The following is a 24,023-nucleotide window of genomic DNA, read 5'->3' as shown; positions in this document are numbered from 1 at the left end:
CATGTGCTCTGGTATAACTGCTCTAAAATTGTGTTTTCAAGCATCAGGAACAGTGCTGCAGTTTCTAATACAGCCCAAGGAAAGGAGCTAATCTTCAAGAGATTCATTGCTGATATTTTGATGACATTTTGAAGTTGCTTTTTGCTTATTATGCTGTCCTTTTTTTTCTGTTTAAGTTGGACCTTGGTGGTTTTATTTTGATAAAGTATGAACACCTATCCCATGTTGTGACGAAACCTGGTTCAGATGATGCTTTGGATGAGTTCATCTTAAACTTCTAGGCCACAGCCTTCCTTCTGGAGTCCCAGTGATAGTCCCATCTTGGCAGAGAAGAGCCAAGGCAAGTTTTCTTCTGGTTGCCACTGGGATAACACCTGTGGCCCCAGAAAGGAAGATGATGCTTCCTTGTAGACTTGCTGCGTGTTTTGTTTTAGTTGAGCTTTATGTTCTTTACCAAGAAAAGATGCAAACAAAACTTCAAAATTGCCTACACTGATAATTTTTCATTTCTTCAGTCTCTTCATTTTTCTCTAGACTTCATAACAGATCTGTCTACAAGGACTTCATTTTCTAGGTTAATATTTGGCAACAGGTTTACAGTTTTTGCTGCCATTAGCTTGCTGGACTGCCTGGTGGTTTTGTTGTTGTTTTGATTTTTTCCTTTTTTGCATCATTTTTCCCCCAAATGAAATTCCATTCTTCAAACTAATCCTAGAATAATAATGAAGTACAAGGCAGTTAAGTAAATGTTTTTTTGTTCTTCGGTGTGCCTAAAGCTGTTTTTCACCCAGCTAGTACTGAGTGTTTCTTTAATGAGGGCGGTGACGGGGTCCCCAGTGGCCGCAGCTGAGAACTGCTGTGCTGGATGTGCTGCTGTTAGAGCTTTGTGAGTACATCCCAGGACCCTTCTGCACTGCAGTTCTGCAGCTAATAATTGCTCTCTGTTCTTTGGCGGCATTTTCCATGGCTTCTGTGCTAGCTGTTTTTTGGTTTTCTTTCTGCTCTAATTTTTAGAGGCTGCGAGAATGAACAGTCTGACAAGTCCTCTCTGTTCTGCTTGGGTTATACTGTACTTTGCCTTCTGAGTTCCTTTCCCTTTTTTATTTGTCCTCTCATTAAGAACTAGAGTTATCAATCAGGGATACTTTATAGGGATATCTGTAACTTTTAAAGCACCCTTTCTTTGGTTACTTTTCTTATCAATGTATTTGATTCTTCGGAGCTATCTGCAATCAATTCAATCTACATATAGTCATGTTTGGGAGGAAAAGCTAAGGGTTTTTAAACTTCTTGTTAATCTCCAATGTCTTCTGTTTGTCACTCTTAATCTTTAAGGTCATCTTTTCTCTTTATTGTGTGGTTGGTTGGTTGGTTGGTTGATTTTTAAATGTATTCCTGCTGCCATCAGATTTTACTGTGGCTTTCACTGCTTATCATAAATTCAGTCTGCCCTTTCAGCTTGGAAGCTAAAGTGGTTGCATGCACCCTGGTTAACTTACATTTCAATTACTTCAGGAACGCCCTCTTTGTCTAATCCCTATGCTCTCTGTACCTAAAATGACTGTCTAAAATTGGTTTTGGTTTTTCAGTTGGACCTGGCAATGAATTGCCAAGCAACAGGCACTTAGTGTTGCCTTGATATTAAATCTGCATGTGGCTTTAGGCTGCATGTTACATTTGCCCTGTATATTCCCATTTTTTTAATCCTGCCTTTTTTTTTAAATCCTCACATAGTTTGGCATTGTTGGTGGTGCTTTTTTATTTGTTTTTTGTCTTTGCCAGTTCACTGATTTCTGTTCAGTTTTTAGTCTCTTCTTATTCATGTAATTCCTGAAGATCCCTTTTTACTTCTGCCTGCCAATATCAGTTCTATCCCTCCTTCCCCAAGACTGTAGAAGAAATAATTGTCCGAAGTTTCCCAACATATACTTTTATTATTTGGCTTTTAAAAGTTATTCTCAAATAAATACTTGGATGTGTTCTAAATTTCAATATGCAGGTGTTGTATCAATTATTATTTTGAAGGAGGATTTTTTACAACTGTGTTTGAAAATTTCTGGTCTAGAAACAAAGTGTCTTTGGATGAGCAGGCTGGGTTCCAGGGACAAGTAAACACAGAAGTCAGATCTTTCAGACTGACCTCTTCCAGCTGGAAAGTTTGACTGTCTGGAGGTTGCTTTTTAAATGGCAAAGTTTTAGCAGGCTGCCTTGTGTGAGTCTTCTTTTCAGCAGAGCTCGCTCTGCTCAGTTAGAAGTAGGTAAATGGCCACCCAGTACTTACACAGATCAGGTTGAATCTGTCAACTGCTGGACAGAGAATTTGATAGAAGTAAATCAATAGTTCTTTCTTTACCAATGAAGTAATGATAAGGCGTAGAATATCTCTGCTATCAAAACTGTTGTTGTTTTTGGTTTTTTTGGTTTTTTTTTTCCTGTTGACTATTCCTTTTTCTGTTTTTAAATTTCTGTAACAGAAGTTGAATTCCTAAGCTCCATTGCATATGCTGGTCACTATTCTGTCTAACAGAGCACCAAGAACTCTTTGTACTTTGTCTTCTGCTATGGGCAAAATACCCAGTTGCAATAACTGCTGAAAAGAAAATGTAGTGAAGTAAGATTGTGTGCGAGGTGCACATAGAAGGTCTTAGTGCAGTGACACTGGGTGTGTGCTAGGAGGTTTATTGCAATGGTATTCCACCAAGGTCATGGTGGAGACCTGGTGGGCTTTCTGTAACAAAAACCACTCTGTGTGGGAGTGATGGGCAACCATGGGAGTAGTTGTACCATAAGTCACTGAAGGGTTGAAATTGAAATAATCAAGGTCTTGCCGCATGGCTCCATTCTGCTGTTACTTTGTTTGTTCTTTTTCCTATTTATTTGCTCTAGACAAACCCTCCCAGTTTTTTGGTGTGTTGTGTGCTTGTTTCCCAGTAGGTCACTTGTGATTGTAGAGCATTAAGGCTTCTCCTGACATAACAAATGTCCACAGTTGATTACAGCTGTGGAGCACAAAGAGGCTGACATAGCTGCATACTTGCTGCATTAGACACTGCTGGAGAGATGAGCTGCTGTTTCACTCTTTCTTTTGAGATACTGCCAATAGGCAATACCAAGTCTGAGGAGATGTTTGTGCTGTTCCTGCTAATTATGTTATGAAATTCTTCCTAATTGCCAAATTAAATATTATTAAGTCCTGCTAATTATGTTATGAAATTCTTCCTAATTGCCAAATGAAATATTATTAGTGCTAAGCATTACATATATTATTCCTTTTAAAGAAATAAATTCTTTTATTGTGATGCCTTTCTTTTTCGAAATCTAGTGTTGGGAAATATGGATGTAGATTTTTATTCTGTGCAATTTGAAGTAAAAATAAAGCTTACAAAAAGAGATTTGAAACCAATTTGAGATTGTTGAATTTACTGTATGAGGCACTGTAGTGCTCTGGAGTAGATATACTGGAACTGCAATGAGAAGCACCACAATGATTGTCAGTATTCAGTAATTATAGTTATCTCTCTACCGTGCTGATCATTTCATCTGATGATTGAGATTTTACATTTTTAAGTTCAGTTTGGGTTTCTTACCACTTGATGGCAGTGAAGGAGCTACTGTTGCTGGGCAAAGGTTCAGGGCAAGAACCATTATGAATAACAAAAGAGGAGGTACAAAGGAAGCCTCTGACATTTAATATTGTTCACATTTCTAGGTGATATTACATATACCACAAATGACAGTAGATGGAGAAAAGCCTCTAGATGGAGCTTCAGTACTTTCAATGGGGGAGAGATTTTTGTACTCAAGTGGTTTCCTCCTATTTATAATAATTGTTTCTAACAACAACTTTTCCATTTTGACCTGGAATGATACCAGACCTTATCAATAAGTAATATCAGTGCTTCTGCTATTATAAGCATAATACTTGAAGAACATGCAATTCTGAAATTTTTCTCACACCTTCTGTTCAAATCCTACTTCTCAAGATACTTAGGAATTCTCAGGTATTGTTAGAAATGTGTGTTGCAACATAATTATTCAAGATTTTTTAAAAAAGAAGATAGTTGGATTTCACTGGTGACCAAAAAGAGAAACTTGAAAAATACCGTTCACTGGAAACTGCCCTGCAATATTTACTGTTGTGCGTGGTCTAGTTCTATTGAAGAAGTGTTTGTTGTACCATTAAATATTACAATGCACGGATGTGTGTTTGAGGCGCTTTATTAGTGAAGGTTCTTTTGCACTTCCTACACCCATGTTCACCTCTTGCCAAGCTGGTATGGGGAAATGAACCATATAATGGCCCTGCTGTAGTAATTGGCTCCACATGGGTGGACTCTAGTGCGCAGACAAAACCTTATTTGAAGTAATTGGTGCTTTGTGTAGGTACAAGGGTCTGTACATGCAGATTTATTTTGGATCCTGGGTCAAACCTTGGCATTAGTAAGGGTTTCAATTTCATGCAGTGTCTTTGACGTGTAAGTGATTTTGAATGAGTATCAAAAACATCCATGCAGATGCAACTTGATTGAACTTTTTTGTTAAAATACATATAGCTAATATTTTGCAGTTATATTTTTGATTGGATGATAAATAAAAAACTTGGTTTGTTAAGTTTTCCATGTGTGCAGCCTGTTACTAATTTAAGAGAATGTCAAAAAGCAAACTCTAAATTTGCATAATTATTGAATGTTTTAATCATTATCAGCAGTTCTATAATAGTACTATATAAACTCACAGCTGAAAATAAGTTAAAATTGCTAGACCTATCAAATATTTATTTTGGTTTCAGATGCCATTCTTATTTTTAAAAAGCATTAAAGCACATTGTTCTTCGAAATTAGTATTATTCCTCATATTAATGTTACCAATTCAAATTGATGGACTGCTGTGCTGGTTAAATGTAGTGGCAGCCAGAGCAAACTTATTGGGGAAAATGCAAGTTTATTTTATCAAATAAGTACCACATACAAATTCTGTCAAGTGGTAGAAAGAAAAGGTGAGAAGATGGAGTCAAAAGATGGTTCAGTATTTAGAATGATGGTTTTAGTCAGGGGAGACTCATTTGTTGGAAATGCCCTTGTGAGACCGTAGCATTTCATCTATGGCATTAGTTTGTTGTGTGGCATAAAATGGTCTTGGAATGGGTTTCTTGTCAATGCTGTTTTCTCTAAGATTTGTTAGAAAATGTAATTTTACTTCATTACATGGTATAGCTGCATTTATTTAGTGTCATTGGAAAATCTTAGCTTCTGTTGTGCAATACAGTTTTATGATAAGGTGGTGCAAGCTTTTCTAGATGCTACTGTTCAGTTTAGGGGAATCTGAAATTTGAAGGATACATGAAAATTATGGCAGCATTTGAAACATGAAATCTGTTTTAAGAAGTTAATATTAATCTTAATGTGTTTTGCTTGCCAGGATGAACAACAAAAATGCCAAAAATCAGATATGGGAAGAATACATCTATTTGTGCAATATAAATTTTATTTTTCTAGTTTTATTTTTCTAGGGGATTGTTAAGAATTTTAGCAAATGTAGCTTATAAAAAAAAATCTGCTTGATTTGTTTGGGTTTTTTTCATCCCAAAGATAAACTTATCTAGCTGATGGGCAACTTATCCAGGGGTGCATGTTATATGACTGCATACAATTGTTAAATATTGTGTGGAAGAAATCGCATTTTATAAAAGGGGAAGAAAAAGGCTGTGAGTGTAATGCAACTCTCATATTTTCTAGAGAGTAACTAGTTTGTGCTAAATAGTTTCTATATTAATCAGTGCAGTAGTAGCAATTCCCCAGAAGCAATGTGTTACTTTTATTTCTCCTTATCTGGTAAAGAGTTGCCAATAATAGTAAAGGTCTCAATTTCTAGGTTTTATCTCTGTGGAAGTCAGCAAATTCATATTGATCTTTTAAAAATCCTCTGGCCTTTTTCTTTTACTGTGCTAACACTTGGGATAATTTTTGCCCTGAAACTGTCTCTTAGTTATATCTTTATATTAACTTTATCATTAGAACTTTGAGGTGTGTTGATGGCATTTTTATTTATCCTTGACTGCTGAGCAAATCCCAAATGGTCATTTCCTGTGTGGGCAAAAGGAACAAGCCAGTTCTTGGAAAAGGCATAAAATGGAACAAATTACAACCAATATCTGGTGTTAATAGCTTTGAATATTCCTATGTTTACTCTGATGTGTATTTTGAACAAAAAATTAATTCCCTTTATGGAGGCAATACTTCACTTTGTAATTTATAAATAAAAATGCCTTACCAGAACTGAAGACTATTGTGAAGTTCATTTTCATATTTACTTGCTTTTTAATAGTGATAGAGGAGATTCGCTATTCAAAGCTACTGAATTACTGAAAATAATCAGAAGTTTACCTTCAATGAAGGGAACAATTCTAATTTATATTAACAAATATAGAATTCAATAACAATTCTTTGTTATAATTGTAGAATAATAGAAAAAATTATAAAACTGGTTACAGAAAACTGTCATGATTAGCATTTCTTGTTGAAGTGTTTAGTGAGAACAGAATAAATATGAAGAATTGAAAATTAATCATATAATTCACTGTTTTATTTTGCCATGAGAGCCTTTCAGAATTTGAACTTCTGTTGCAACTTATTTATGTGGTGAACAGCAAGTTTTTTGTTTGTGTGCCCTTATTCAATTCTCTCTTATATTTCAGACCCATCCAAAGATTTCTGCAGACTCATTTCATAAAGCAAAATTTTTCAGTTTATAGATATGAGTCTGACTGGAGATCTGTAAATATTATGGAATTAAAGTTTAGCGTGCTTGTCAGTTTGAGAACATAATTCCATCAGTATTTAGGCAGCAGTAGCATTTGACTCCCACGTAAGTACATGCATGAGTCCTAGTATTCCTGAAAACTTGTGTAGTTGGAATTTCAGTATTTAAAGCAATGTTGGTTTCATTGCATGCATGTTTTGATTGCCCCATGTGGGAATAGTATGGTTTTATATTTTAAGTTATTATTTTATATAATGCAGGGAAACCACATCAAATATAAAATACATGAAATATTGTATCAAAAATATTACTACAATACTTAAAGTCCTGGGGCTTTTTTAAGGAAAGGCTTGGATTAGTCATGTTTACTCAGTTTAATGGAATTTGTCTTCCAGGGTATATAAAGCTTTTCAACTCTTAGTCAAATGTTTGACGTTTAATGTGATAAATAGAGGTAGAAGCAATATAAAGTATTGCAAGTATGTCTTGTATTGATAAATGCTAACAATACCTTCACATAAGTAAAACGGTTCTGGAGTATTTATAACTTCTGAAAATGTGCCTCACAAATTATATTTCAGAAAGATTCCAAATAATTTGCTTTAAAAGTTGTTGCAGTTATTTGTGATCTAAAAGTAGACATCTCCATTTGTTTCTCTGAGTACCCTCTTGTGTAGGGAACTTCTGTTGAATTATTAAGGAAGAACTTTGTTGTACCATAAGAGAATTAGTAATTAAAACACTTTACCACTTTCTCATGTGGCTGCCATTATTTTTAGAATCTCATTACTTTCATTATTCTTGAGAGATTTTGGAAGGTGCTGGGATTTGGGCTGCTTTGTCTTAGGTGATAAAAATACATAAGCCTTGCAGAAAGGGCTTGGTAAATATTTCTGGGTCTTTTGAGACCAAAAGTACATTTTCCTGTAAGAAAATAATCCGTTGCATGGACACTGTGTTTCAGACCTGTCTGTCTGCACCCAGGCTCATCTGCTTTAAATACATGCAGTCTCCTTTCCTAATTGATGCACTTGCTTTACTGATTTCTCTAAACTCTTTTGCAATTATATTCTGTGTCTGTGAAGACACCAGTGCTACTGCACATCTCACAGAAATATTACACTTCTAAGAAAAATCCATTTTATGTTCTATTTGTGTTAAGATCTGTAATTTGAAATAGGCAAGTTGTTAACTAGCCAGATTGTTCTGCAATTTAGTGGAGCCTGTTAGATTCAAAATGATGCTTCAGAGAGCTGGGGTTTATTTAAAGGGAGGAGGGAAAACACTGCTTGTGAGTTAGTATTGTAAAGCAGGTCTGGATTGGTTATGCAAATTTTTATTCCTTTCTGAATCTGCTTGTTTCTCTGTCTTTTTGTACTGCAGCCGTGTACCTTAGTATCATTTTTAAAAGACTAGGAACAAATTTCTGGGGCTGCATGCTCTAAAATTAGGAATGTCAGTTTTCAGAATGTTTCAAATCTTAATTTGGTTTCTTTGTGCTTGTTCATTGTGATGATTTTTAATTCACTACATTATATTCTACAGGGTCTTTACTTATTCAGGCTCAGGGAGAGATCTGGCCCCAGTGCAGCTTCAGGCTTATGTATTGAAAGAGACTGTTGTCTGTAAAAACTGTTTAACCTGTAGATGTTGAGGGTATGTAGAGAGTGGGGGCGAAGATTGCGGGGGGAAATGGTTTCATGGGTAAGCTAGTCAGACGAAAAGTGCCCTTGAGGATTGAATTCTGTTCCTCTCTCTGCCACAGAATTCCTATGTGATGCTCGGCAAGTCGTTTAAACGAAACTTTTCCCAAGTGGTGACTAATTGATTTGAGTGCTCTGCAATTCTGGTTGCATAATTTGAGGTACTAGGGCCTTATATGCAGAAATGCTGAGGGTTTGCAGCTGCAGCTGAAGTCGATTAAAGTCTGTGCCCTGAATGTATGAAATGTTGTTTGATACCGAGCACGTGGAAAAATCATATCTGAGATAAAATTAGCACCTGAGATTACTGCTGATTTTACCTTAATCTGTACTTTGTTTTATGATATATTAAAACGGTAAGTAATGTCCGCTTGTCTCTTAAGAGACTACAGTGGTGAATAATACTGATGAACTGTGATGCCATCAAGATGGGCTTCAAAACAAATAGCCACAGCTTCCAAACATGTTTGAACAGCATGCAGCTACGAGCAGATGAGGCCACACATGAATAAATGCGTGGAGAAAAATCCTGAATAGCTGCTTGCTGGGTAGGCAGTCATCTTCTGCGTGTGGCATAAAGACAGAGTGGCAGGACTAACAGATTGTAGTTCCTTCTCAGGGAATCACTGAGTTCTTCCCAAATCCCCTTTACTTGTTCAGAATATTCATTATTGTTCGTAGCACGTATTATCTTTATCATATTTCTGTTATCCACTAATTTTTAAATGGTAAGTTTGCATTTTAGATGGAATTAAATTCAAATTAACCTCTTATCTTTTGGCAATCTCATAATTTTTTAACCATGCCTTCTCTTGTTACTTATAAAGTTTCACCCTTTTTCTTCAAGCAAAGAACAAAACCAGAATTTGACAAAATATTTTTATCCTTTAGGTCTGTTTGCTCTTTGTTGACATTGCCACAGGGTATTCAGCTTCCACTGCTGGCATCTGCTTAAGGTTGGCTCAGGGTTTGTGTGGTACTGATTGGAAGAGGGGGGCTAGATGAGGAAATAGATTAATTTTAGTACTTTCTTCCTTCTTCGTGGTTTCTTCACTTTGAAGTAAATATTTCTGTTATGTTGTCCAGTGGTACTTACTGGAACAGATTTTTCAGAGCTAGCTTTGCAGTATTTCTGCCACCATTGCTTAGTGTTTAGGTTTTCTTCCTTCCAAAAAAGACAAGTTATGGGAAGAAGAAATTGCATCTGTTGGGAAAAAAACTCTCCATGGATTAGATTCCATGGCTAGGATTATGATGCAGAGGGAAATGCAGTTTTGGGGTATTATTGTTACTTGCAGGATTGTCAGTAACATAATGCTTATTTCTGTGTAGTAGCTGTGTACTTGCAGTCCTTTCCTCTCTCCCATGTGAAAAGTTACCTACTAATTATATTTTTATTTGTATGATGATTTTTCTTTTAGTCTTGACTTCATAACTTGAAAACTTGGATGAGAACCCATGTTAAGATTTATCCTTGCTTCATTTAAATCTTATCTTATGCATTTGAAATATTTTACATTTCCCAGTGTTTCTGCTTGAGGCAGCAGGACCACAGTTTTATCTCCCAACTTTCACTGTTATCTTTGATGCTGATAATCCTGTAATCCCATGTTGAGAGGCAAGTAATGAATTGGTAGTAGCCACTATCTTCTGCAGTCAGTATTCTGAAACAGATTTCTGGTTGCACAAGTTAATGGGATAACCTGTGCCAAGTTTTTATTGCTGCTCACTCAACTGCTGATTTTTCTTTTCCACAGGCATAAAAAAGGCACACTTTTCCTCTTTATTTTCTTCTTTTTTGCCTTTTGCAGTGTTTGTCTTGCTACCAGCTCTGCTCACCCAACTTTGTAGGTCCTGTAGTTGGCTCTCTTCTCTGCTCTGTGATCCTTCCAGTCTGAGGAGGTATCCATGAAATACAGAAGAAAATTCCTCTTATCTGTTGCTTCTGCCTATGATGGTAGGGAAATGGAAATGGAAGAAGCAGCAAGAGATTTCTTTAGTAGTTCAGTTTCAACTCTGCTTTTGTGACTTGAGGACAAGTCTCTATGGGTGGACAACACACGATGGGAGGCAAATACAATCCATAGAGCTGCTACCTGTGAATATCAGTGGCTGAAAACCTGACCTGACATTAGCTCCTTTCCTTGCTTTCCTCGCAGGAAGCAGGGAGCATCTCCCAATCTGTTTCAGTCATGACTGCAGGGCAGGTATTGAGTATGGGCTGTTACCGTGCCTTTCTCAGTGCTCTGAGGGTGGTGAAGAACTGTCTAGCTTATCGGCACAAAAGGCTTGTTTTTGCTGAATTGTTTTTGTGCATAAGGAGAGAAACATGTGGCTGATACCTACTGCCTTTCCTAGTGGTGAGGCTGTTGGGTGCTGCGCTCAGCTGACTGAAAAACGCTTCAAGTGGATCAGAAGTGTTTCCTTCACTCATCTCTGCTTCTCTTTCTTGTGCAGGCCTGTGCTCTGTCTCTTGTCTGTGTTTCAGTGTCTGGTTTGGCTCTTGCTGACCAAAAGAGGAGGCAGTTTCTGGTCAGCATGAATTACCACCCCTCCTTCCCTGATGCAAAAATGCCTCCAAAGTCCTGGAAGAGAAGAGCAATAACTGCTTGCAGGGAGTGGCTTTATGAAAAGCAGGGAAGGGATCTTTCTGCCCCTTGCTTGGACCTGTGTGGTTCAGTTAAAACATTTTGATTAGAAAAACACAGAGGGCAATTCAGGGAACAGCGTGCCACTGTGTGTAACAGTATCTGCCCACAGCTGCCATAAATCTTGAGAGGTAATTATCTTCCTTAAGGATTATTTGGCTCATTCTCACTAGAAATAATGTCAGATAAGCATTTTTAGAGACCATAATACCAGTTTTCCATACAAAATTGCTACTGAATGGGAAAGGCTGTGTTCAAGTCAGTCCCATTGTAAGGCATTGCATTTATGTGGCTTTTCAGATGTGTCCACAATTTTAAGATTTTAACATTATTTAGGCTTCAGTTGCTTATAAATTAATTTTCTGTGTGAATTTTAATTCACGGTCTCTAATGCTGAGCTTGATTTCTTTATCTGTGTACCTTTGGACATCAGCTACCTAATTTATGACTCAGAGATTTTGACAGATTTTGCCAATAGCCTTTTGCAATGGTGGTTCCCCCTTCCTCCTACCCTGGCCCTTGATCAGATTTGCAGTATTTTATGCCATCAAACTGTGAGCTGAAGTGATCAGACAATGCTCATGATTTTGGCTCCTTTTTTTGGGAGAGTGAAAACATTTAGCAACGTGGTGGGCTACACTTACAGTAATCTGTTAAGCTTATTGGAGTTTAACTGAGATGCATTTAAAGTTTTGGGATGAGATGTGTCTTACATGCAAAAATTTTGCTGATGCTGGCATCTGAACTAAAGACAGTGATGGAGGGCATTCCTATATTCTTTCAAGGAGGCTATGTACTAACTCAGCAGTGAATTACTATATAGGTAGTGGCATGTTACAACCTCCCTGAGGTCTTCTGAGTCCCGAGGTAGTAATAGCTCATTAAAATGGTAGTTAATGAGTATAAAGGGATCATTATACGACTCTCCTACATGATGGGTAGGGCTAAATCCTAACTAGCTCAGTAGAAAGTATTCTGAATAAAGAAGGAAAGAAGGAAAGAATTTGACAAATAAGTTCTTTATAAATCTACCTATTTAAGGCAATGTTTTTGAGAAAAATACACATAAAAATAAATTTTGAATAAATTAATACCTTTTTAGAAATGTATTTTAAGGCTTTCAGAGGTATTAGTATCCTGTATAATCTCTAAGTTAGCTTAACGTAGTGTAATGAAGCATCTTTGATTAAAAATATGCAGCATTTTGCTGCTTCTGATCAGTTGGGTTGGAAGTTGAAAAAAAAAAGAGAAAAATTATTTAACCTTATGACTGCTTACATTTGATGCTTTTTTAAGATCACAGAATATTCTGAGTTCCAAGGGACTCTCAAGGATCAAGTCCAGCTCTTAAATGAATGGCCCATAGCTCAGGATTTGTAGACATTTTCTGCTTTATATGCCAAAAATAAATAGTGAAACAATTTTGCCTTGTGGTAGGTGAGTGACATTCCCCTAATACGGTTTTATTCATATTATTTGAATAAGATAATATTATTTTATTCCTCATACATGAGGTAGTATTTTCTATTTTTTTAACAACGGTTATTTTCTGGAAAAAGGTGCTAAGAATTTATTCAAACCGAACAATGTGGATTTTGCAGCCATGAATGAAAAACTACTTGATCTCAGTAAATGCTTCATGTCTTCTTTCGGACTCTAGGAGGATAAACAAACAGATGAAAAACTGTGGACTCAGGTACACCTGGATCTCACAGCTCAGGTTCAGTGACCAGAGCTATTTCTGAGTGTCCTTAACCTAAGAAAAATAACATTGCTTCTGCAAAATGAGCCCTTCAGTAATATTATAGGAAAAGTAGGGTGGAAGCAAATATGAAATGTATTAAGTGAAAATATATATAAATATATTGTAAACATATATAGTATATATAAGTATTGGAGAGAGGTCCTCCTCCTTTCTGTCTTAAATGAATAAATTATGCCTGCACTGCATGGATGTGGTTTCCTACAGTAGTTCTACCCTATCCTAATTTATGTGTTTCTGTTGCAGCATTTAAGGATGTATTTATAATAAACTAGATAGAGACCATTTTTAAAGGAACTGTTAAATTTTTTTTAATAAGTTTTACTTGTAGAAATTTCTGTTTGTTTTTCTTGTTCAGCTTAGTCCATATTTTCATCTGACATTGTCAAGGAATCTTGCTTATCATATCTGTTCTGTATTACCATCTTTCAAGGTTAAATCTGGTAATGGATGGAAAAGTATTCTAAACTCAGATTTTATGGATGCCTTACTTGTGATCATCTGCTACGGGATGACTTTCTTAGTTTGGAGCAGCTGCTGTGTAACAGGACAAATAAGCCTAATGCCTAGTGGTGCAAATCATGGAGTGGGCTCCCATGGGTTTGCATAGCAAAGAAGTGTTTCCTGCCACCCCTTTTTATTTGCCACTGCTTTCGAAGCCCTTTTAGGTTCTGTGAAGATTTCATGGACTCTTCCGGCATGAACATCTGTCATCTTCAGTGTGACAAGAATATTGTCTTTCAGCTAGGACCTTTTAAACTACATAAACAGATGCAGTAAATCCAGTTGGAATATTTTCAGAGTAATTATTAAATTGATCATCAAAAGGGTATTTAAATTCTAAAATATAAGACTGTTAGTGACCTACTGTACCCTGCTGTGACAGAGCTGGTTAAATCGAAGTCCCGCCTGTTAAATGTATGCAAGACTTGCTTGTAAAGGAGACTTCAGCAGTCTGTTCCAGTGATATGCCAGTGTTGCTTATGGGATGTTTTTCCTGCTACCTGACTTGAATCTTCCTGTGCTGCCAGCTGACTGATAGTGCTTAGCCCCGGGTAGATCAGACAAAGCAATAATTAAAGTTTTCCTTTAAAGCTACCTTTTGCATATTTAAATATGTTATTTCCTTGTGTCAGCTGCCATTTCTGTAAGCTTAAGTCACTCTTGTTCCTTTGGTTTCTCTGAACAAGTCACTGTTCTATTCTTCTAGACCTCTTATTAGTAAGATTTCTTTGTTTATCATCTGAACATGTTCCTGGCTGTCTTTAATTGTATTGTTTGAACTGGATGCAGCAGTCTGCTGAGGTCTTACAATTGCTGCGTGACACGGCACGGCTGCTTGTTGCCATACTGCTCGTGTCACAGCGCTGTGCGGCACAGAAAGGCAGCATCGTGCCTCTGACTCACACTCAGCTTGTGATTTACTGATCCTTCCTGCCTAAGTGCTTTTTTCTAGCCTGCGTTTTTGTAGTTGACGAATTCTGTCCAGATGTAGACCATTAGTCTTTCATGTAGGAAGTAATGTCACATTTTTTTTTACAGCAATTCTCCAATTTGTCCAGATCTTTTAAAACTGTAGTTCTCTTTGACTGCATCATGTAGATTTTTCAGGTTAGTGTTAACTACCCGGCTAATCATGATTCTGTAATTCACCAGCCAGTTAAAATCCTGAGTGTGGGCTTGGGACACAGGCTTCATAAAGTCCTGCTTGATACACCTTTTCATTTTTGACTGTTAGAGTCTTTAAATATTTAAGGTATGATTTATTTTTCTTTTCCTTCCATTTTGTTTTGCGCTTGCAAGAGAAGCTTTATGATACCCGTGTTTTTGTCATTTGTTTAAAATAAGGTTGTACATTAAAAGCATTACTAAAGTCAGCATACAAAAATGGTCACACTATTCTTTCCAAACTTATTTAACTCTGTTTTTAAAATGTTTCATGAAGTTGAGTAGGAATTACAAGTATAAATTAGAGCATTGTAAAAACATTAAGGACTGCTGGAGACGTCAGGTTGTTTACACCTGTTTTTAAACTAGTATGTGTATACATGTGAAAATATGTATGATAGATGTATCTGGGTGTATGGGCATATAAATTGGTGTCCTTCACTGCTGATCTGCTGAAGAAGTTGCTAATAAATTGTTAATATTTATTCTAGAAATCAATGCCTGTGGGGATTAGTCACCTTGTAAGTGTTGTTGATGCATAAGATAATGGGTATATTTTTGAAAATTTCTGTGTTGAAAGGAATTGTGCTCTGTTTGCTTCTTGTATGGCTTTATGTTTTCAGTCATATCTCCTATATCCTGTCCCTCAAATGCTCTTTCTTCATGTTTTGGCCATCAGGAGGGCAATAAACACCTTACAAAAATATGAAAAGTTTTAGCAATTGAAATTGTAGTTACAGAAATGACAGTAACTGTTTAGGTGACACAGGAATTCACTAATTAGAAGCTCAAACAATTTTGGGGTTATTTCTTTTTGAAATAGGTATTTAGTTTTTGTTAAGACCTTAGTCTGTAGTTGTTAGAAATCTCCCTCCAAAAAATTACAGTTGAACTGAAATCAGGGAAGCATTTTTTGAAAAGATGTCCAGGTGTGTCAGAGTGTATGGGTCAGTTCTGGTGGAAGGGTATAATGACAATGGGAATAGCAAAAGGAGGAAGAGGTAAAAGTGTGGTATGGATGTAGCCTTGCTGATTTTCTAATTTTCTTTAATTTCTTACCCTAAGAAAAGAAGCTGGAAAGATTCTGAAGCAGATATGTAGCAAGAGGACTATATAAACAGTCAAATAGCAGCATATTTTTGGCATTACATCATGGGAAGGGTTGGAACTTGTCAGATGCAACACCCTAAAATCCTTGCTCATGCTCCACAGTGGTGAATGTGGACTGCATGCAGCTGTCCTTGGGTATAGTGTCACCTCTTGTCAATCAAGGGGCTGTGCTATCTGAGAGCAAAGGCATTGAGCATGAAATGCACTGCAGGAGACACCGCATTTGCTTTCCCTGCCAACCTGGGCTGCAAAAGCAGTAGACTTTCTTTGTAGCAACTTAGTTCCACTGAAAATGTTGCAGGATCAGGAATTCTGTGGGTAATGTTTTTATGTGAGAGCTGTCAGCTGGAAATCTCAGATGTAATAGGCAGATTTTTTAAGAGAACTCACTAGAAACAACTTTATTTAGCCTATAAGGTATATGCACACACGTGTATAAAAATATATACAACCATCTATATTATAAAAATATGTAACACAGGTAGCTATGTAAACAATAAATGTAATATATCAAATAGAATAAAAAATAAATGTGTAATAGTGTTCCTGGAAAAGTATGTGGAATAAGTAAAGAATATCTAGTAATTCCTTCCTTTTGAACTATCAGAATAGAAAACTAAATGGGAATAAAATACAGCAGTAGGAAGAATTTTTTATTACTCAGTATTGGCTTGAGTTGTCCTCAGTTGTTGTTTGTTAGCCTCTATCCATTGCAAATTTGAAGAGTAATTCTAAAGCTGTTGAGAGTTGATGAGTCTTCTCTGCATCTCAGAGACAAAGTCTATATTAAAATATACACTTAGGGTTTTACATGACACTGTTCTCCTGGACAGTGTAATTTTCCCTAAGTGATCACTTTCTGAAAAAATGCAGAAGGTAAAACAGTTGAAAGGAAGAAAAAAATTATATATAAATACTGTTGTTCAAGTTGGTGAAGAAAACCTAAGCCCATATAATTGTGCACATATGCTGAGGAGAGCACTTTTTTGGTTCCTCAAGCATGAGGCAGCAGAATTTTCTTTCATTTGGCATGCTAGGCTGAAAACAGAGTCTTCTTTCATTTGACACACTCCCCTGGAAACAAACATGCCAGTGAAGAGATTGTGCCAGTTATCAGAAGCTTACAGGAATACATTGTGCTGGTTTGTATTCATTTTCATTTCATGAATTGCTTTAAAACTTAGCAGCATAAAAAAGCATTAAAGCACCTTTTTAGCATTATTTTTAGTTCCTGTGTATTTCCTGCTGTGCTGTCGTTCAGTTTAAATCAGCGGAATGTTGTGAAACACATGGCTGGGTTTGCAGCAGAGCAGATCTCTCCTCCTCCCTGCGTATGCTCCGAGTATTCATCTGTAGACAAGCACCAAATTTGAGTTTAACTCGTTTTACATCCTTGGAAAAGATGAGTGTCTTAGAAAGAAGTTCAGTAAAAATAAAGGGTAATTGAACAAAGGTTATGCAGCGAGAAATTTAAGCCAAAACTCAGCTGGTATTTATTAACTATGAAAGTTCACAGATAATGCTTGGTCTTCTGGGAGACACTTGTTTTCCTTTCCTAGAGTTATATTCTTCACGATTGCCAGCGGGTCCTTCCCACTTCTGGAATTTTCTACAAGATTCTATTTCCCTCATAAATGTTTTTCCACATGCAGACTTGGCAAATTCAGGTGTACTTCTTGGAACTAATCTGGTCACGGGAGTTTAAATTAGGACCAGGTTGCAATGAGTATGTGTGAAGTAAATCTGGGAGTGGTATTGAGGGTCTGTGTCAGCCTGTGCTAAACCAAGAGGGGGTAAAGAATAAGGAAAAAGGGTCTTAGCTATGTGGTTTCCATCGTAAGAGTTACCTAGTGAGGGGTTATGGAGTCAAAGCTATCACTGCTCTGTCTCCATATGATAATGAGACACTAAGGAGGCAATCATCCCGAGCTCCTTGACGCTGCTTAAGGAATGAGGACAGTGGATATTTAATCGTTGACCTACAGTCATGTTTGTTTGTTCTCTGACACTTAGGGATATTTGTTTTCTGTGGACTTCACATGAAGACAAACAAATAGATAGTATCAGTGTTGACACAATGTTTAATAGACAGTGGTAGCTTCTGTCCAGTTATCTGTGCCTGCTTCTTTGTGAGTTTTGTGGGACAGGCCGTACATCCTGTGGTTTGAAATCATAGTAGAAAAACAGGTGATTGTAAATTTGCAAAGCTTACTTTGTTTCCTACTGTTCTGCTTCAGCTTGTTGGCTGATGCTCACCAGAAGGAGAGTAGTGACTTACACCCTCTCTTCTACACAGAAGTACTGAATGAAATATTTTTATCAAAGAAACCCAATACATTTGAATTGCTCTAGAATTAAAAAAAAAAGAAAATTAGAAAATCCAAACACAAAAGTTTCATAGGTTTGATTTATAGTTTGGGAAGGCTGCAAAAGGCCTCATGAAAGCTTGCCTGCACTGATGTTAGTAACAAGTTCAGACTTGAAATGCTGGTGCTCTATACAGTTGTCACTTTTTGTCATATTGCTTCAGGAACATGGCTGTGGAAAATTCTACGCAGTCATCAGCAGCAGTGCAATGAAATAGATATACTGATGTCATTTTCCTCTTGCCCATTAACTAGTGATTGGACAAACTGCAAGTGAATAGAAATGTGATTTCTATCTGCATAGTTGGTTCTGGGACCATGTGCCTTCCTATTGCTAATAAAGATACTGCCACCTATTTGAGGACATTGGCAGACATATTTAAAACCCAAGATGAATTGAACACATTTACGTGTTAGAAGCAGTTGCTAAATTGTGAGTAACTAAGTCTTGTTGTATAACTGCATTGCACTCAAGGGAACAATTTAGGTTTTGAATTGTGTATGTTGGTAAGTGAAAACTATGTAGACATTGATTATTTTTTCCCCTTGACCTAATCACTGTTTGCCTATGGCAATATCTGATATGTTATGTGTTCACCAAGAATTGTCTTGGGAACACAATGAGGCTTTTTTTTAGCTTCATTAGTAATCATAGTTACATTAGGAATGGAAGGCAATGGAGTAATGTGCTTGTACTGTGTACTACACCAGTTGTTTGATTTATTGTAAAGGTGGACATGAACTCTGTGGGACTCTGAATTTGTATAGGGAGAGGAGGAGACCAGATTTAAAACTTTGTGCATCTTGAGCAGGAATTTAATTTTAAAAGAATGGAAAGCAAATGTGCATTTGTATATTTTATTAATTTTTGTTGTGAAAAATTCCTTTCGGTGTTCCTACTTATATATTTGTAGTATGAGAGAACTTTCCTTGGTAATACTAGAGAATATGGACATGATGCTGAGTAAAATGAAATTTAGTAATGTGTTTTTCATTGTCAGAATTCAACAAGCTGCCAAAAATACATCATAAACAGGGAGAAGAATGTTTCTTCTGTCCCACTCTTTGAATCTGACATGCATTGCCCTTTAGACAAAAATGTGAAAGTCCAGCAGAGAACCTTAAGAAATGTGTTTAACTTTTGACATTCTGTTGATTTATTTAAATGTTAATTTTGTTTCTGTGCTAAAATACTTGTCTGAAATGTAAGGGATTATAAAAAAAAATGTACAAGATCTAACTTTTAAGTTCTTCCTAGAGATCATTTAACTAGGTGCACAGACATTCTGTTTGATGAAGTGTTGGGCATTAAAAAATGAATACTTGCATATCACCATGCATAAGAAGCCAGACTATGGCCTACCTAAATGTAGACTTGCAGTTTTGTATTTCTGAGAACCAATTCCAGCACAAAACAAAGAGGTGTCCAACCTTGGAAATATGATGGGACAATATTGCTTTGGAAGGATATTTATCAGGAAGTAAGGTGATACTTGTGATGTTTGTATCCAGCTGAGGGTGACAGTGTGACAGGTTCCTTTGCAACAACTGGTGGCAAAACTTGCAAACCTGAAGCAGTGTTGGAGAAATCAGTGAGTCAGCAGCACTTGCTGCCTGTGACATTACCAGCTCCTTCTGCTGTTAACTGAGATGCCATACAGGTTTTACTTTTCCCTCCTTAGATGTAAATGAGATTGAGATTTCTCTAGTAAACAAAACAATCTAACCTGTAGTTTCTTTAAAACAAGCAAAACCTTAGTGTTGTCATGGCTTTCTCTAGTCTCTAGACTTCTAATAATAGAAGTAATATGTAAAATAATGTCTTAGTCTGCAGAGAACACTGACTCTTTATTTAAAAGCCTTAGCTATTATGGAAGTGTGACTGAACGTGGCCAGCAGTCAGGTCTCCTAGAGCAGCTGACTTCTGTGTGGGGGGTGTTTCTTTATTGGTTGGAAAGAATCATTCTTTAGAGCTTATTTAGAATCATACACTGGTAGGAAGTTCTGTAGAGATGAGAGTCTTTTCTCAAAAACCAACTACTTCTGTTCAGGGCAGGTCCTAGAGGATCTGGAACAGTGCCTGAGGATGTCTAACAGTCCCTGTAGGTAGCATTCATTGGCAAAATGTTTGGAATATACAACGGTCCTCTGTGTTGTGTGTGGGGGTATTGTGGAGAATGGGTGAGCAAGCAGAGGTGCTGCTTTAGAAATTAATATGTGCCCGTTGTTGTGAAATAATTGGCAATAATATCCCATTCTTTGGTTATTTGTTGATATTATAATACACTCTTCCACCTTTTAGAGGCTTAATTACAATAAGCTGATATGTTAATAAAGATCACTTTCATGGTTTAGATAAAACCATGGCCAGTAAACTATTTCCTGGTGTTTTATTTGCTATAGTAGTGTTTAAATAATTATATTTTGTTTGAAGACAAGCCCTTGTTGTTTGTGAAGTGGCTGACTGGGTTTGTAGATGAGGAGAAACAAGAAAATCTCTACATTATTTCTGGTAACTAAGGTGAACAATCTGGTTTTGTAAGTTTATAAGTTTGTAAGTTTATACATTTATTTCAACTTCTGAAGATGAAACAACATAAATATTTTAGCAACTTGATAATTTCACAGTTGTCTTGGGATCTTTTGCTTTGCTTAAGCATTGAACAGATAAACTACCTTTTATTTTGATCTCTTACATAAATAATCCCAAATAAAACTCAAGTTTCAATTCTTCAGCTACTGTAAACAGACTGAAAACACTTCTTTTTTGCTTGTTTGTTGTTTGAAATAATTGGAAAAATATTGCAACACACCTTTTAATATGTTTTATTAGCTTTTTAACTGATAGAGCATAGTCTTGAGTTCTTAATCATGAGTGCTCCAAAAATAATATGCTGCACATCTAAAAGTATGGTAAAGAAGGAGTAAGTTGTAGTTTATCCAAAATACAAATCTAGAGGTACTCATTTGTCAAGGATATCATAGTCTCAATCCCTAATTTTTAAAAGATACTTTTACATCTCATTTTCACATGTATTTCATATAATTCTTTTAAGGCCACATCTCAAGGATTTAATGTTTCTTTGAGCTTAGAATAGATATTTAATCACTGTCTCTTCCTTCCCGCTAGCTGAGAGTTAAAAATAAGCCTGTGAAACAATGGCAATATGAAACAACTCATTGGCAGTAATCAAGCTGGAAGCAAGCTGCTGTTTGAGCTGAGGAATTCTGCTTCGGTGTGCAAATGCCTTAGAAGTAGCTGTTGAAAATGGAAAAATTTAAAAATGGATGTGTGGTATTTTCAGGAGAAATCTTCCTTCAATAATAGAAACATTTTCCTTTGACAGAGGAGAGACTATGGAAACTTCAGTCTTTTATTAGGGGAAAATGTGAACTTCCTTAAAATATAGTTTCCATGCTGTAGTTTCACAAATTCTGCATTTTCCTCTGCTTTTCTCCTTCCACTAGTTCAGTCTTTTTCTATTATTCACTCTGGGTCCAAACTTGTACACAGCATTTTAATAGCCATATGTTATAAAACCAAAAATTTTAAAATTAAAGTAATGATCTGTAATAAAAAGCCTAACGGACTAATTACAGTATTGCATTAATTATTATCTTATTTCACTCTGTTCTGTAGCTAATTCAGGTCTGGGTTTTTAATCCCTGTTTACACTGTAATTTTGAGAGAGAGAATATACTTAGGAACAATATAAATAAAATCAAGAAATAAAAATTGTCAGATAAGCAGTTGATTTCTAAAGTGTTGCCTTGGACATGTTAGCAGTAAAATGCAAGTAGTTCTGTTTAAATGTTATGCTTTGTGTATCTTCTGGTAAGGATAACACCTTTATGACAGAGAATACAACTCTTGATACCTTCATTTCTGGATATCTCTGCAGCATGTATTAAATAGCAGTCATTATTCAGAAATTTGCATTTGTGCAGCTTAGTTGGTACATCATTTTGTTTCATTTTATTTTTTCTCCCAAAATGCGTGCAATTCTTATAATGGTTAAGGTATAGATGGATGTCAGTGCTACAGTATAGCTCCAAGACTGCAATTTGAAGCTACTTTAGAAAAATACAATTCTGTAGACATGGTGAAGCTGAAGTTGAATGGAAGTCCTATTAGGAGTGAATTGCATGTAAATATTAATAAGGGAAGAGTTCCTAGCAAGTCCTGAGTTTGGGAAATTGAGCATGATAATTTGCTGAAATTATGTCTGTCTTGAAGATATGCAGATGCAATAATTTCCAGTTTTCAGTTGAACTTTTAAATGGTGCAGAAGGTGCCTGGGCTAGGTTTTAAGCAAGAAAGTGTTTGCAAGTGTTGGCAAATGTCGTTGTAATGGATGTATGGTAATGAAAGGAGTTAAGATGAAAGATGAATTGGACTGAATGGCTGTTAAGTCATTTAGGCTGGGCTGGTTGCAGGTTTGGTTGTTAGATGTCTCAAATTACATTGCCTTAGTTCCTACACTTGTTTGGCTGTCTACAGATCTTCAAAAAGTTCAGGGAATCGGTTTCTCACAATTTGCTTTGTTCTCCTCCTTTTCAGGATGCTTCATCTGCAGACATTCGGAAAGCATATCGAAAGCTTTCTCTAATTCTACACCCAGACAAAAATAAAGATGAAAATGCAGAAATACAGTTTAGGCAAGTAAGTAAAATGTGTGGCAGTAAAGCTTCTAGGGGAAAATAGAATTTTTTTGTTGATGTTGTTTTAGTAAGAACAGTGGCACACCTTTGAAATTAGTAAGTTAAACATTACATTACAGTTTTGCTGATATAACTAGACTAAAACCAAGTACACTTTTTTGGAATTAACTTGTTCAATAACTTGTATTTCATATTTATCTGTATATTAAAAATTATTTGAACATAATGCTTGTAGTCTTAATAGGTTAATATGTTTTGCACTTCCAAAAGCAGTGGGGAAAATTTCTGATCAGTTCTCAACACAAGTCCTAGATAGGGATAATTTAATGAAAATAATTAATTTTATTTATTTTTGAATATTTGTAGAGTGAAATAACATGAATTTTTAATTAGCTCTACCTTTGAAAATGTACCTTGGGAATTCACCTTACTTGATTTTAGTAAGATTTTCAGGATCTTCTGCCTGAGACAAGGTGTGTCAGTTTGACAGGTGTGAGGATGGGAAGAAAGTCTTGTATAAGAGTTGCTTGTTTGTGTCTGATGACATTTGTATATGCATATATTACTGCTTCTTTTGCACGCTGGGCTTGCTACTTAGTGGTGTAGGGAAAAATGAAAACTAGCAAAGGTTATTTGTTGGCAAATGTAAAAATGATGCTATTGTTCAAAATTTTAAAATTCAGTCATAAAGTAAAATCTTTGTGTTTTCTTTTTTGGTGTTTTGCTTGTTTTAGTTGGTGGCCATCTATGAGGTTTTAAAGGATGAAGAAAGGAGGCAGAGGTGAGTTAAATTGCACAGGTTTTTAAATAAAGCATTCATACCAATGCTATATTCAAGCCCTGTTTGACTTAGTTGTAACACTACAGATCATTCTTTTGCATAATTTCAGTTAGTAAAATCTATGTAATTGTTTAATTAAAGATTGTATATGGCTTAAAGGGCAAAGTGGTGTTTTTGCATGAAATAATGTTTTTTCTCGTTTAAAATTAATACTTGAAAGAACTTGGAAAGCTAACTGTTATTTCAAGCAAATTTAAAAAATACTTAACTATATCAGCTTTTTTGCTCAGTTGTCAATTTTTAAAAACTGTGATTAAAAAATATTGGCCATTTATTCAAATGTCAGTAATACCTCCTTGTATCAGTAGAAGGCTTGTTGCATGATATTTAGGAACTATTTCCATTGTATGTTGTCTTCAGCATTGTTTCTGTTGCTTAGTTCATAGGGGGTTTTTTTCTTTCAAATGTATTATCTCTAATAGCGGAAACTTTTAAATATTTTTAAAATAAATACTAGTTGTCCTTGCTGCTTCAGGAGCAGTCCCAGCAGTACCTGAAGGGTAG

General features: G+C 36.1%; 1 protein-coding gene across 1 annotated transcript in view; it reads left to right on the top strand.

Annotated features, from left to right (window-relative positions):
* The window catches only part of DNAJC1 (DnaJ heat shock protein family (Hsp40) member C1), a 165,183-nt gene that overhangs the window by 74,260 nt on the left and 66,900 nt on the right, over positions 1-24,023 (top strand). Inside the window, exons 6-7 of the mRNA XM_039705591.1 lie at positions 22,578-22,679; positions 23,413-23,459. Coding sequence (XP_039561525.1) covers positions 22,578-22,679; positions 23,413-23,459 — 149 coding nt within the window. The remainder of the gene's footprint in view (positions 1-22,577; positions 22,680-23,412; positions 23,460-24,023) is intronic.

Source organism: Passer montanus, unplaced genomic scaffold (assembly GCF_014805655.1).
Source record: "Passer montanus isolate IOZ18808 unplaced genomic scaffold, ASM1480565v1 scaffold10, whole genome shotgun sequence".
In the NCBI taxonomy this organism is placed as follows: Eukaryota; Metazoa; Chordata; class Aves; order Passeriformes; family Passeridae; genus Passer; species Passer montanus.
This window is presented reverse-complemented; position numbering and strand designations above follow the sequence as displayed.